Raw genomic sequence first — 13,196 nt, 5'->3', positions numbered from 1 at the left:
GTAATACATATATAATTATATATAAACCTACCACCCTTCATGTCTAGTCTATTATGGTAATCTAGGAGAAAAAGGGAAAAGGGTAAGATAGTGTTCACATTGTATTAGACAGTTGGGAAAGGCAGACCATGCCGAAACGCGTCTTGTTGTTTGTTACGTGCACCTCCAGATAGAATAAAGCCTAATTGCAAGTTATGCCAAGTGAGTGTTGCTGTTGTCATATATCTGTCCACGCAGCACCATGTGCATTCCATTTTTATGTAACATCTATACTGTGTGTTTCACCAATGCACTGTAAGCCCATACAACTATATGAAGCAGCATGGCATAATATGTTGAGCAGGAGGGCCACGGGAATGCTGCCCGGGCGATCTTTAGATCGTTCGGGTGGTTCATAGAAGATAGCTGCGGTCTGCTGCCACCGTTCCTGTTGCACAAAGTGACGGGCACCATCGCTATCATCAGCGTTTTTATTCATCATGTTGAAAGACAACAATCAGCCGACATCGCGCATTGGCTGATGAGGAGCGAGGAGAGTCGGGAGCTTCACACAGCCGCGCCGCCGAGCAGGTAATGTATGCTTCGGGCCAGGGCTGCGGGCGGACGGGGGTTAAAGGGGCCGGGTCACATATCTGCAGCAGAATGAAAATTCCTGCGGGTATGTGACCCCATAGGCCTTCACTATATCAGGATATTTTGGATCCAATGCATGTGAGGGCACCCTTAGGGCCCATTCACATTGAGCAAAACAGGCAGAATTCCGTGGCAGAGCTCCCCACTGCGGAATCCCGCCTACCTCAGTGTTCCACTGTGTTTCTATGGGATGGCTTGTGCGCCTCCACTCCCGTTGCTCTCCACTCGAAGAATTATTCAGCTTTTTGCTCAGTGTGAACGGGCCATAAAGGTCAGTTTACATTGTGGGGAGATTTATGGCGCTGTCTTATAGTAAGATTCTCTTTGTTGTTCATAGCAACCAATCACAGCTCCCATAGCAACCAATCACAGCTCACGTTTCATTTTACCTATGAGAGATAAAAGCTGAGCTGTGATTGGTTGCAACAAATGAACAACAAAGAGAAACTTACTATAAGACAGCGCCATACATTTTCCTCATTGTGTTGTGGCTCCACTATATCACAATTACACCTATTGGCACCTGACAAACTGGAGTACACTGGGGCCTATTGTGTTCAACCGAGGAAAACAGAACAGAGCAACCAATCACAGCCCAGCTTTCATTTTACCAGAGCAATATGAGAAAAGAAAGCTGAGCTGTGATTGGTTGCTATGGGCAACACAGAGAATCTAACTATAAGATACAGGGCCATAAATCTCCCCCTTCTTGTTTTCTTCCATTAAAATTACATATTTTTCCCAAAATGTCACTGATGTGTAATACTGTTTCTGTATTCCACTATTGTAAGTGCAGCAGCGTTTCCCATTTACCTCCTAAATATAGTATAAGGCAACATAAATATAATAATAATATAATAAATAATAGCAAGACCCCAGTATCGTCTTTCGTTGCTTCATTTCACTTTTTTGTGTATTTTTGTATATGAACGCTCTGCTCATCCTGTTTCACTTGTGGTCTCCCGTATGTGCAGGAAATTGACGACTGCCGCCAGCCCCCTGTATATTGGGACATAGGATAGCGACTGCGGAAGGTGGGGGCGGACGAAGCCCACAAACCACATCAGACCCTTTATCTCTTTCTCCGTCTGTTAAAATCACATACTTCTTGTGTGAAGGGAATTCACAGATTATTTCAGTCTTTGGGGTACATTTTACTGTTTACATCCCTGAATGACCAGAATGCGTCTTTTGTCGGCGGCCTTACTAGAGGGGGGGCTGGCCTAACTAGAGGGGGGGCTGGCCTAACTATAGGGAGGCTGGCCTAACTAGAGGGAGGCTGGCCTAACTAGAGGGAGGCTGGCCTAACTAGAGGGAGGCTGGCCTAACTAGAGGGAGGCTGGCCTAACTAGAGGGAGGCTGGCCTAACTAGAGGAAGGCTGGCCTAACTAGAGGGAGGCTGGCCTAACTAGAGGGGGGGGGCTGGCCTAACTAGTGGGGAAGCTGGCTTAACTAGAGGGGCTAGTCTAACTATTGAGGGAGCTGGCCTAACTAGTGGGAGGCTGGCCTAACTAGAGGGAGGCTGACCTAACTAGAAGGAGGGCTGGCCTAACCAGTGTCACCAGATGATTCGCAGCTTACTTAGCCCTGATTGGCTGAGCAAGCTGTAAAAAAAAATAATAATTCCCCGCCGGAGTTGTCCTTTAAAACGCAACAAAACACACACAGTTTGAACTCTAAACAAGATAATCCCCAGTGGCTCCTTCACCATTGGGTACAGCATCTATGCCATCTTGAGAGACCTAAATGTTACCTCTGCCTTATATCATGGCACCTAATGTGATATAGTTTCGATACTGTAAAACAAGTACTGAGGCACTGGATACCACTAATGTGTGTTCACTATACAGCGCTATTATATAGGTTTTATATAAAAGTATAATATGTCACTGTATAGCACTATTATGTAGGTATGGTAGGCACTATATATCACTATTATTTAGGTATCATATAACAGTATTATGTGGGCACTGTATAGCACTATTATGTGGGTATCATATTACAGTATTATGTGGGCACTGTGCAGCATTATTTTAAAAGAGTTATATGATGGTGTTATGGGGGGAATGTGAGGCACTATTATATTGGTATTATGTGACTGGTATGTATTTAGGCATCATATAACAGTATTATGTGGGCACTGTGTGGCACTATAATGTCGGCATTGTATAACAGTATTATGGAGGCACTGTGTGGCACTGTTATGTAGGCATCATATAACAGTATTATGTGAGCACTGTGTGGCACTGTTATGTAGGCATTATATAACAGTATTATGGGGGCACTGTGTGGCACTGTTATGTAGTCATCATATAACAGTATTATGTGTCCGCTGTACAGCACTATAATGTAGGCATCATATAACAGTATTATGTGGGCACTGTGTGGCACTGTTATGTAGGCATCAGATAACAGTATTATGTAGGCATTGTGTGGCACTGTTATGTAGGCATTATATAACAGTATTATGTGAGCACTGTGTGGTACTGTTATGTAGGCATCATATAACAGTATTATGTGTCCGCTGTATAGCACTATAATGTAGGCATTATATAACAGTATTATGTGGGAACTGTGTGGCACTGTTATGTAGGCATCATATAACAGTATTATGTGTCCGCTGTATAGCACTATAATGTAGGCATTATATAACAGTATTATGTAGGCATTGTGAGGCACTATTATGTAGGCATCATATAACAGTATTATGTGGGCACTGTTATGTAGGCATCATATAACAGTATTATGTGGCCACTGTACAGCACTATAATGTAGGCATCATATAACAGTATTATGTGGGCACTGTGTGGCACTGTTATGTAGGCATCATATAACAGTATTATGTGTCCGCTGTTTAGCACTGTAATGTAGGCATCTTATAACAGTATTATGTGGGCACTGTGTGGCACTGTTATGTAGGCATTATATAACAGTATTATGTGGGCACTGTGTGGCACTGTTATGTAGGCATCATATAACAGTATTATGTGTCCGCTGTATAGCACTATAATGTAGGCATTATATAACAGTATTATGTGGGAACTGTGTGGCACTGTTATGTAGGCATCATATAACAGTATTATGTGTCCGCTGTATAGCACTATAATGTAGGCATTATATAACAGTATTATGTAGGCATTGTGAGGCACTATTATGTAGGCATCATATAACAGTATTATGTGGGCACTGTTATGTAGGCATCATATAACAGTATTATGTGGCCACTGTACAGCACTATAATGTAGGCATCATATAACAGTATTATGTGGGCACTGTGTGGCACTGTTATGTAGGCATCATATAACAGTATTATGTGTCCGCTGTTTAGCACTGTAATGTAGGCATCTTATAACAGTATTATGTGGGCACTGTGTGGCACTGTTATGTAGGCATTATATAACAGTATTATGTGGGCACTGTGTGGCACTGTTATGTAGGCATCATATAACAGTATTATGTGTCCGCTGTATAGCACTATAATGTAGGCATTATATAACAGTATTATATGGGCACTGTGTGGCACTGTTATGTAGGCATCATATAACAGTATTATGTGTCCGCTGTATAGCACTATAATGTAGGCATTATATAACAGTATTATGTGGGCACTGTGTGGCACTGTTATGTAGGCATTATATAACAGTATTATGTGAGCACTGTGTGGCACTGTTATGTAGGCATCATATAACAGTATTATGTGTCCGCTGTATAGCACTATAATGTAGGCATTATATAACAGTATTATGTAGGCATTGTGTGGCACTGTTATGTAGGCATCATATAACAGTATTATGTGTCCGCTGTATAGCACTATAATGTAGGCATTATATAACAGTATTATGTGGGCATTGTGTGGCACTATTATGTAGGCATCATATAACAGTATTATGTGGGCACTGTGTGGCACTGTTATGTAGGCATCAGATAACAGTATTATGTAGGCATTGTGTGGCACTGTTATGTAGGCATCATATAACAGTATTATGTGAGCACTGTGTGTCACTGCTATGTAGGCATCATATAACAGTATTATGTGGCCACTGTACAGCACTATAATGTAGGCATCATATAACAGTATTATGTGGGCACTATGTGGCACTGTTATGTAGGCATCATATAACAGTATTATGTGTCCGCTGTATAGCACTGTAATGTAGGCATCTTATAACAGTATTATGTGGGCACTGTGTGGCACTGTTATGTAGGCATTATATAACAGTATTATGTGAGCACTGTGTGGCACTGTTATGTAGGCATCATATAACAGTATTATGTGTCCGCTGTATAGCACTATAATGTAGGCATTATATAACAGTATTATGTAGGCATTGTGTGGCACTGTTATGTAGGCATCATATAACAGTATTATGTGGGCATTGTGTGGCACTATTATGTAGGCATCATACAGCAGTATTATACGGGCACTGTATGGTACATAATGGCACAATATTATGGGTAGTATTATGATCATTTAATTTTCTCTATTTCCATTAACCAAAAAGTTTTGCGCTCTACCTCTGCTTACACATTTTCTCATGTTATCATCTCTTACTTACAGAAGATCCTGTCAGCGCTTCTCCAGACACCGTACAGATCTGTATAAAAAGTCATCAAGAATTCACAATTTCAGCTCCTTGCCATGAAGGAGAATTTTTTTGTAATCAGTTTAACCTACCTTTGCTTCCATACATGTAAGTAAGAAGCCGCCATGTTGTACGTGAGTGCTGAAATAGGAAACATATTCACCATTGTATCATGATGAACTGTCTGGAATAGTTCAAGTGGTCCCCCGTGTACCCCATGTATAGCACTCAGACCGTCATTGCAGACTTCATAGACAATACAGCCGCCTATCTCTGGTAATGAAACAGACTGAATGTCGAGCCACTGAGGGGAGCACGTACCTCATGCTTCCCCTGGCTATATCTAGCAAGCAGCACTGAGACCCCGATCGATCAAAACTTTTGACAAATTCAGTGGACTAAGGCCTGTCTCGTGCTGGTGTTAGTCGCAGACTGTCCAACATATTAGTTGAATGAAATATTAATAAATTAGTATTGTTACAGGTCTCTCCTTGGCATCTGATGTTAAGCTCCTGGCAGAAGCTGGAAAACAGGTATCTCTACCTTGTGATGTACAAACTGATGGGGATATTGAATGGCATATGGATAAAGGACTTCTTATTAAATACTTCAGATCCAAAAGATTTCATGGCCCTAGGGTAAAAGGTAAAACAATGACTACTACTACTACTGCCGCTGCTTCTACTCCTCCTACCGCTGCTACTACGAATATTTTTTTGATTGAAAATATCTTTATTACAATCAGTCGTCGTCAAGCATAAACTGCGACACAGCGCAGCCCAATAAATAAGAAAATACATGCTCAGCGCTATACATCATACCACCCGCTACACTAACATTCCTGCATACCTTAACAATCCTATAACAACAAACAATAAAGGAATACAGACAAATGATGGGGTAAGGGGAGTGGGGAAGAGGGGGGTAGGGAGGGGAAATCACAGGCCCGAAGCTTTATTGAAAGACAACACAACACAAGGGGAGAGGGGGAAGGAGAGGGGTATCAATCCTCTTCTTCCTGGTCCAATCTGTCCATGATGGAATAGTCTCTGAGCAGGCTGTGGACAGTCCAGAAAGGACATCCTCTCCTTCTTCAAAATGAGGCGGTTCCTGGCAAGCCATATAGCGTCCTTAAAGCGCCAGGCCTCCCGGGTTGCCTCATCGCCGAAATTCCCAGTGCGTTAGCCTGTTCCTGGGCACACTATTACTCCTACTGCTGCTACTACGACTACTCCTACTGCTGCTACTACAACTACTACTACTGTGGTGCACTGCCAAAACACAGCAATCACTGAGCTCAGGGAGACCAGCAACAAAAAATCAAATGGAGTACTCACTGAAGAGTCACCATTGATACATTGCCCCCTATAAATTTAAATATGCAAAAGAGGGGTCTGTGGAGTCTCAGTTACAAGGCTCAAAACACAGCCAGATATCCCTCCAGGAGAGGGAAGCCTATTGCCAAGGGGGTGACTCCCAGTGGGGAAACCACCCTGATACGTAGCCCCTTAAAGAAGCAGTTCACTTTTTTTTTTTCGGCCCCCCGGGTAGCCGCTGTCAAGTATACTTACAGAAGATGATCGGTGTCTCGCGGCGTAGCTCCGGTCCCGTCCCGCGGTGCCATTCAAATCGGGCGCGCACTCACTTTTGCCGGCGCCGTGACTCCTCTTCTCGGCCTTGTAATTTGAACGCCGGAAGTCACGCGCTTCCATAGCGAATGCATGGAAGCGAGTGACTTCCGGCGTATAATCACTGGTCAGAGAAGAGGACTCGAAGCAGCCGGCGGAAGTGCGCGCCCGATTTGAACGGCACCGCGGGACGGGAACTGACCGACGGGAACGGGGCCGGGCTGTGAGAGGGTCTCTTGGGTGCTTATCACAGTGGTACGAAGTGGAGTTGTGACCCACCCGGACTATTGGAATCGCCACCCACAGAAAGGGGAGATGACCCATGGAAGGTGCAATTACTGTGTCAGTGTTTAAGTACCAATCACTAAGTCCAGTTACCATAAATAAACTCTCCTTTATCTTAGAAATACTTGATACAGTAGTATACAGTAGACTTGTGACTTGACAATATACTTTGGACTTGACTAAAAAGACTTGTGCTGAGAGCTTGAAAGGTAGAATAGCCGTGCTGGCTTGGTTGTATACAGAGAAGTAGAGTGAGTACAGAGAAGTAGAGAGGAGGATGTCATGAGAGTCCCAACCCAAGTAGTAATGTACTCTGCAGGGACTTTAGAAGTAGAATTAGTAGAATACTTGAGAGTAGAGATAATACTTGTGCCCGTCTTTTGACTTCTTGTCTTTGAACCACCTATTGCCCCACCATGTTGGGTGACCCGTCCTATGAGGGTGACACAAGCCCTAGGCCTTGTTATCTGGGTTGTGCAGAGTGGCAAAGGTTTCCTGGTTGCACCCGCTCTGCAAGATAGAGTACGTAGGCTTCTAGCAGCTTTGCTCTATCTGAATCAGTTCCTCTTGCTTCAGGTTACTGTCCTGCACCTTTAGACTGGTTCTCGGCGTGGGCTGGGCTGATCTCTGACTTGTCCTCTCTGTAAGTGTTTAGCACTGCATAGTGTGTAGAAGTGCTGCTTTCAAGAAAAGAGTGTCTGTACTTCCCATGTGTGTCTGTCCACTGTCTTGCTTCAGACTACACTGGACTCGTCCTCTAACAGGGGACCTAGCATAAGCCAGGGCCCAACGTGACTGATGTAGGGACCATTCTGGCTTGTGTCCTTTTTATACAGGAACCAGACTAAGACTGACTAAGTGTGTGACTACACTTCCTCTCCCCATGTGACAACCTCCTACCAGGTATGTAATATCTGCTGTGAGTCGTGGAGAAGAGAGTGCAGAAGAAGAAGGAGAATAGAGATAGGTGGAGAAGAGAAAAGATCTCTCATTGGTGCACAAATCACAAACAACAATAACCCCTTGAGTACTACAGCTGTGCAATACATAGGTACAAGATGTTCATACTAGCGACATCTAGTGGCAAAACTTAGGTACTACTTAATTACCACTTTTACTTAGAGTACAGGCTTTTGTGAGGGTGTATAAACTAGTAACACTAGTGGTGGGACACCACACTACTGCTGCTGCTGCTGCTACTACTACTCCTACCGCTGCTACTATGACTACTACTACTGCTACTACTACTACTACTGCTGCTGCTGCTACTACTTCTCCTACTGCTGCTACTATGACCAGGGACATATTTAGAAAGAGCTGGGCCCCATAGCAAACCTTTGATTGGGCCTTCTCTCCCCCCATCCTTCTGTAAGTAATCCCCCTGTTTTGTTAGCCCTCTGCCCAGTAGATATGTTAGGCATCTCCCCTGTTATCCCCCGTAGATAGTGTCCCCTATGGTAGGCGTCTCCCCTAGCGTCACCCATGGTGTGCATCTTACCTCATATTACCCCACCCCTGGGGCATAGGGTCCCCCAAAATAGACATTTCCCCTAGTATCCCTCGTGGTAGGCATCTCACCTCATATCCCCCCACCCCCACTCTGTACATATTGCCCCCCAAAATAGACATCTTCCCTATTTTCCTACCCCCCTCCACCCCTAGTACATAGTGTCCCCTTTCTCCCTTGGTGGTATGATGACAAATCAAGAGGCCCAATATATTGCATAAATGGGCCCCCTGATGTGGTGGACCCCATAGCGACCGCAACAGACGGTGTTAAACTTAGTGTGAACATAGTCAGATACTGCTAAAGAGTTTTACAAAAAACACATGATTTGGAAAATACTCATGATTTATTTATCTTGTCTATTTTAAGACCAAACTCGGTACAGTGTTCCATCCCACATAACCAACAACCTGTCCCTAATGAAAGTTGGGATCGATGATTCGGGCATTTATACTTGTCAGACTGGAAAGTCCATATTAAGAACAGTGGAACTCCTCGTCTTTCTAGGTACGTTAAGGTCAATAATGAATATAGCTCTGGTGCTTATTGGGTTGGGGTTCTTGAAATAGTAGGAGGGTTTGTGCACAGTGGTAAGTAAAATCAGAGAGCACAGATAGTAGAATAAAGTAAAACATAGTTGATTTCTTCCAAAAACAGCTCCACGCCTCTCCTCAGGTTGTATGTGGTATTACAACTCAACCCCATTTACTGGTCTGGTCTTAATAATTTAAGAGATCTAGTCTGGGGTCTGAATTACTGTAAGTTAGAGGACTGATTAAGGGTTACTTACTTAAGGGTAAGGGTCCGGCCAGGAGAATCTATGTTTAAGTGTCATTGTTTCAAAAAAGTTTTAGAATCGTAGAGACTTGTCAAAGGTTTCGATCAGTCCGAGTGTTCAGACCTGTATCGATCAGGAGAATGAGCAGAGAGAGGACCATTCTGCAGCACGTCCTCTCCCCGCTCTGTGCTAGAGTCAAATTTATAATGCAGCTATATGGACCCTGACTCTTTTTATTTACACAGAGTGGGGAGAGGACGCGCTGCAGCACAGTCCACTCCCCGCTCGGTACAGGTCACTCAGACCCGGACTGATCTAAACTTTTGACCCTATGACAAATCAAAAGTTTTTTGAAGCAACAGTGACACTTTAAGGTTTGGACTAGGGTCTGAATTTATATTGAGGTTTGGACTAGTGGTGAGCGAACATGTTCGTAAATGTTCGTATGTTTGTAAGAACATGAGGCTAATTGTTTGTGTTCGACGATCACTAACAATTTGTTTCTTGATCGGAATAATTATAATGATCCTTTTTGAACATATTTGAACATGCGAATGTTTATCATGCGATGTACGCAACCACCTCCCGCCAATTTGAAAGAGCCAATTAACATGTGGGGAAGGAAGGGCACGGCCTAGCATTCCTCACGTGTATTTCATGATACCTGTATGCACGTCATTGTGTATATACACAATGAACCGAACCGATCACGATAATTTTTTTTTAATGTCCGTGTTCGGGATCTGAACCAAACATCGGTATTTTCGCTCATCACTAGTTTGGACTTGCGTTTGAATTTATATTAAGGTTTGTACTGGGGTCTGAATTTACATCGACATCTGGAGTCTAAATTTAGGGGTCTATTCTGGGGTCCGAAGCTGGTTTGATGGGGCAAATGTACTTTGTGGTCTGTCCTGAAATAATTTTGTAGTCTGGTGGATGGTCTAAAAAGATTGCTACACCGCTCTGCTTGTCTTTCTGTGAAATGGATGTATCCTACATTTCTTCTTAGACAACTTCCTTTTTCCCCCCAGTCTCCATACAGCCTTCTGCCAGTCTTTTTCTATCAGAAGACCTGGTTTTGGAGCTGAAATCAAAACCTTCATTAGTTCCGAGACTTATAGTCTCATGGAAGAAAGATGGGACAGTGAAGTCATCTGACCATAAACTGGAGGAGAACAATGTGCAACTAAACAGCGCTGGTTCTTATGTGTGCCACATTACATTGGATAGCGGACACAGTCTTGACATCACCAAGTGGATCAAAGTTTTTGGTATTAGAACTTCTCTCTCTGAAACATCGTAAAAGTGTTTAAGCTCCTTTAGACTTCATTTTTGTATGAATTAAGCTTAGTGGACTTCATACCTGAAAGTTGTAGCCACCCTATCCGTGTCAATCTGGAGGTCAACCATGGTCAGCTGGTAGGCCACTTTAGCTGCCTCACTCAGGTCCCCGGCAGCAATTGCCATGACTAATGTTGAGTGGAGAGGCCGAACAGCTCGGGTATGGCAACATTTTCTGAACCTGAATGCTCGGCATTTGACTCCCCGCCGTTGCAGAGGTTGGATGCGTCCCAAGGGAGCGTTGCGTCCAACCTTTGCAACCGCGGGGAGTCAAACACCAAGCGTATAGATTCGTAAAACGTTGATGAATCTGAACAGTTCGATCTCTCCACTCAACGCTAGTCATGACACATTTAGTAAACAATTCTGCAAATATTTCCAGTAAGACTATAGAAGATATCCAGGTGAATATAAGTTTCTACTCCGCTCCTCTATAAGTTTCAGAATAGAATAGCATTGGGTTCTATGGGCATCTACATAAGTTTTGGTTACCAAAGACAAAGACTCTTCACAAATGGGGGCATGAAGTTCTGTCGTGATCCATCACCAACACAAGGCAGAAGGCAATTGATATTAAGATTATTGTGACCAATATAATGGCTGAATGGTCTCTAATAATAGCCTTTATGTCTAGGGTGAGAATTTTAAGATCTTTGAGTAGTGAATTTTTGATTTTTTTTTCCTTCAAAGTGCTCCTTTAATATTAGCCTGTTTCTCACATGGTGTTTAGGTTGGTTATAGGGTGACCATGGGTGGGCTAGCAATTTAAAGTGGTTATCCAGCGCTACAAAACATGGCCACTTTTCCCCCTACTGTTGTCTCCAATTCAGGTGCAGTTTGCAATTAAGCTCCATTTACTTCAATGGAACTGAGTTTCAAAACCCCACCCAATCTGGAGACAACAGTAGGGGGAAAGTGGCCATGTTTTTGTAGCGCTGGATAACCCCTTTAAGTTTATTAGGAAGTTTATCTATGATTGGGACATTTGACAAACCACTATTTTCTAGGTCTGTGTCCCACCACACTTCTCAACTCTTCTTTTGACAATTTTTGCAGGATTCCATGACGCTCCATCCATAGTCTACACAACAGGAAATGACCCGGTCACCATACCATGGACCTTCAGCTTTAACCTTAGAAACAAACTCATGATCTCGGATGTCCATGTAGAAGGAGGGTCCATCGTTCATAGTTATTCATCACAGATGATCAGCAATCTCAGTGTTGTTAGCGGTAATGTGAATTGGCTCGCAAACAGCGACTCAAAGGATGTGTCTGAGAAAACGAATGACCTTAACATCCATCTCCTAAATCCTAAAGCTGGCAAGCATTACATGGAAATCGTTCTAAAGATCGGGGATAGAAAAAAAATCCTGAGTAGGGAAGTGTGTGTGGCCAGTCTCACAGGTAAGAAACCTCCATCGATGGTATACTTTTTGGTCTTATCCAGTCACAGTATGGTGGTATTGGTCAGGTCTGGTGTGGCGGTGTTACCTAGTCACAGTATGGCGGTATTGGTCAGGTCTAGTATGGGGGTGTTATCCAGTCACAGTATGTCGGTATTGGTCAGGTCTGGTGTGGCGGTGTTACCTAGTCACAGTATGGCGGTATTGGTCAGGCCTGGTATGGTGGTGTTATCCAGTCACAGTATGGTGGTATTGGTCAGGTCTGGTGTGGCGGTGTTATCCAGTCACTGTATGGTGGTGGTGTTCAGTTCTGGTGTGGCGGATTTACCTAGTCACAGTATGGTGGTATTGGTCAGGTCTGGTGTGGCTGTGTTATGCAGTCACAGTATGGTGGTATTGTTCAGGTCTGGTATGGAGGTGTTATCCAGTCACAGTATGGTGGTATTGTTAAGGTCTGGTATGGCGGTGTTATCCAGTCACAGTATGGTGGTATTGGTCAGGTCTGGTATGGCGGTGTTATCCAGTCACAGTATAGCGGTATTGGTCAGGTCTGGTATGGTGGTGTTATCCAGTCACAGTATGGTGGTATTGGTCAGGTCTGGTGTGGTGTGGCTGTGTTCACAGTATGGTGGTATTGTTCAGGTCTGGTATGGAGGTGTTATCCAGTCACAGTATGGTGGTATTGTTAAGGTCTGGTGTGGCAGTGTTATCCAGTCACAGTATGGTGGTATTGGTCAGGTCTGGTGTGGCGGTGTTATCCAGTCACAGTATGGCGGTATTGGTCAGGTCTGCTGTGGCGGTGGTAAATGTGACACCTGTAGCTATTACCTACCAATCCTGTGGTGAGAATTCCCTCAGACAATATGCAGACGGCTCTAATCATTGATTCAATGTGGAAATTTGTTTATGTTTTAATCAGTTAAAAACCATGAAAAACGCAATTCAGGTAATGTTTCTACGTGTAGAGAAATACATGTGGCCGAAACCAGGCTCCCATGTCTTCCCCAGTAGTCATGTGCTGTTACCAGGATT

General features: G+C 43.7%; 1 protein-coding gene across 2 annotated transcripts in view; it reads left to right on the top strand.

Annotated features, from left to right (window-relative positions):
• The window catches only part of LOC138798414 (T-cell surface glycoprotein CD4-like), a 54,814-nt gene that overhangs the window by 31,733 nt on the left and 9,885 nt on the right, over positions 1-13,196 (top strand). Inside the window, exons 1-6 of one of the 2 annotated variants that reach the window (XM_069978865.1) lie at positions 1,315-1,419; positions 5,192-5,324; positions 5,700-5,861; positions 9,006-9,143; positions 10,449-10,688; positions 11,815-12,165. In XM_069978865.1, the coding sequence (XP_069834966.1) occupies positions 5,273-5,324; positions 5,700-5,861; positions 9,006-9,143; positions 10,449-10,688; positions 11,815-12,165 (943 nt within the window). In that variant the 5' untranslated portion in view covers positions 1,315-1,419; positions 5,192-5,272. Of the gene's footprint in view, positions 1-1,314; positions 1,420-5,191; positions 5,325-5,699; positions 5,862-9,005; positions 9,144-10,448; positions 10,689-11,814; positions 12,166-13,196 lie in introns of those variants that run through there. The other variant, XM_069978864.1, reaches the window with a different exon arrangement.

Source organism: Dendropsophus ebraccatus, chromosome 8, assembly GCF_027789765.1.
Source record: "Dendropsophus ebraccatus isolate aDenEbr1 chromosome 8, aDenEbr1.pat, whole genome shotgun sequence".
Lineage (NCBI taxonomy): Eukaryota > Metazoa > Chordata > Amphibia > Anura > Hylidae > Dendropsophus > Dendropsophus ebraccatus.
Note: the sequence above shows the minus strand (reverse complement) of the source record. Positions and strands in the feature narration are given on the sequence as shown.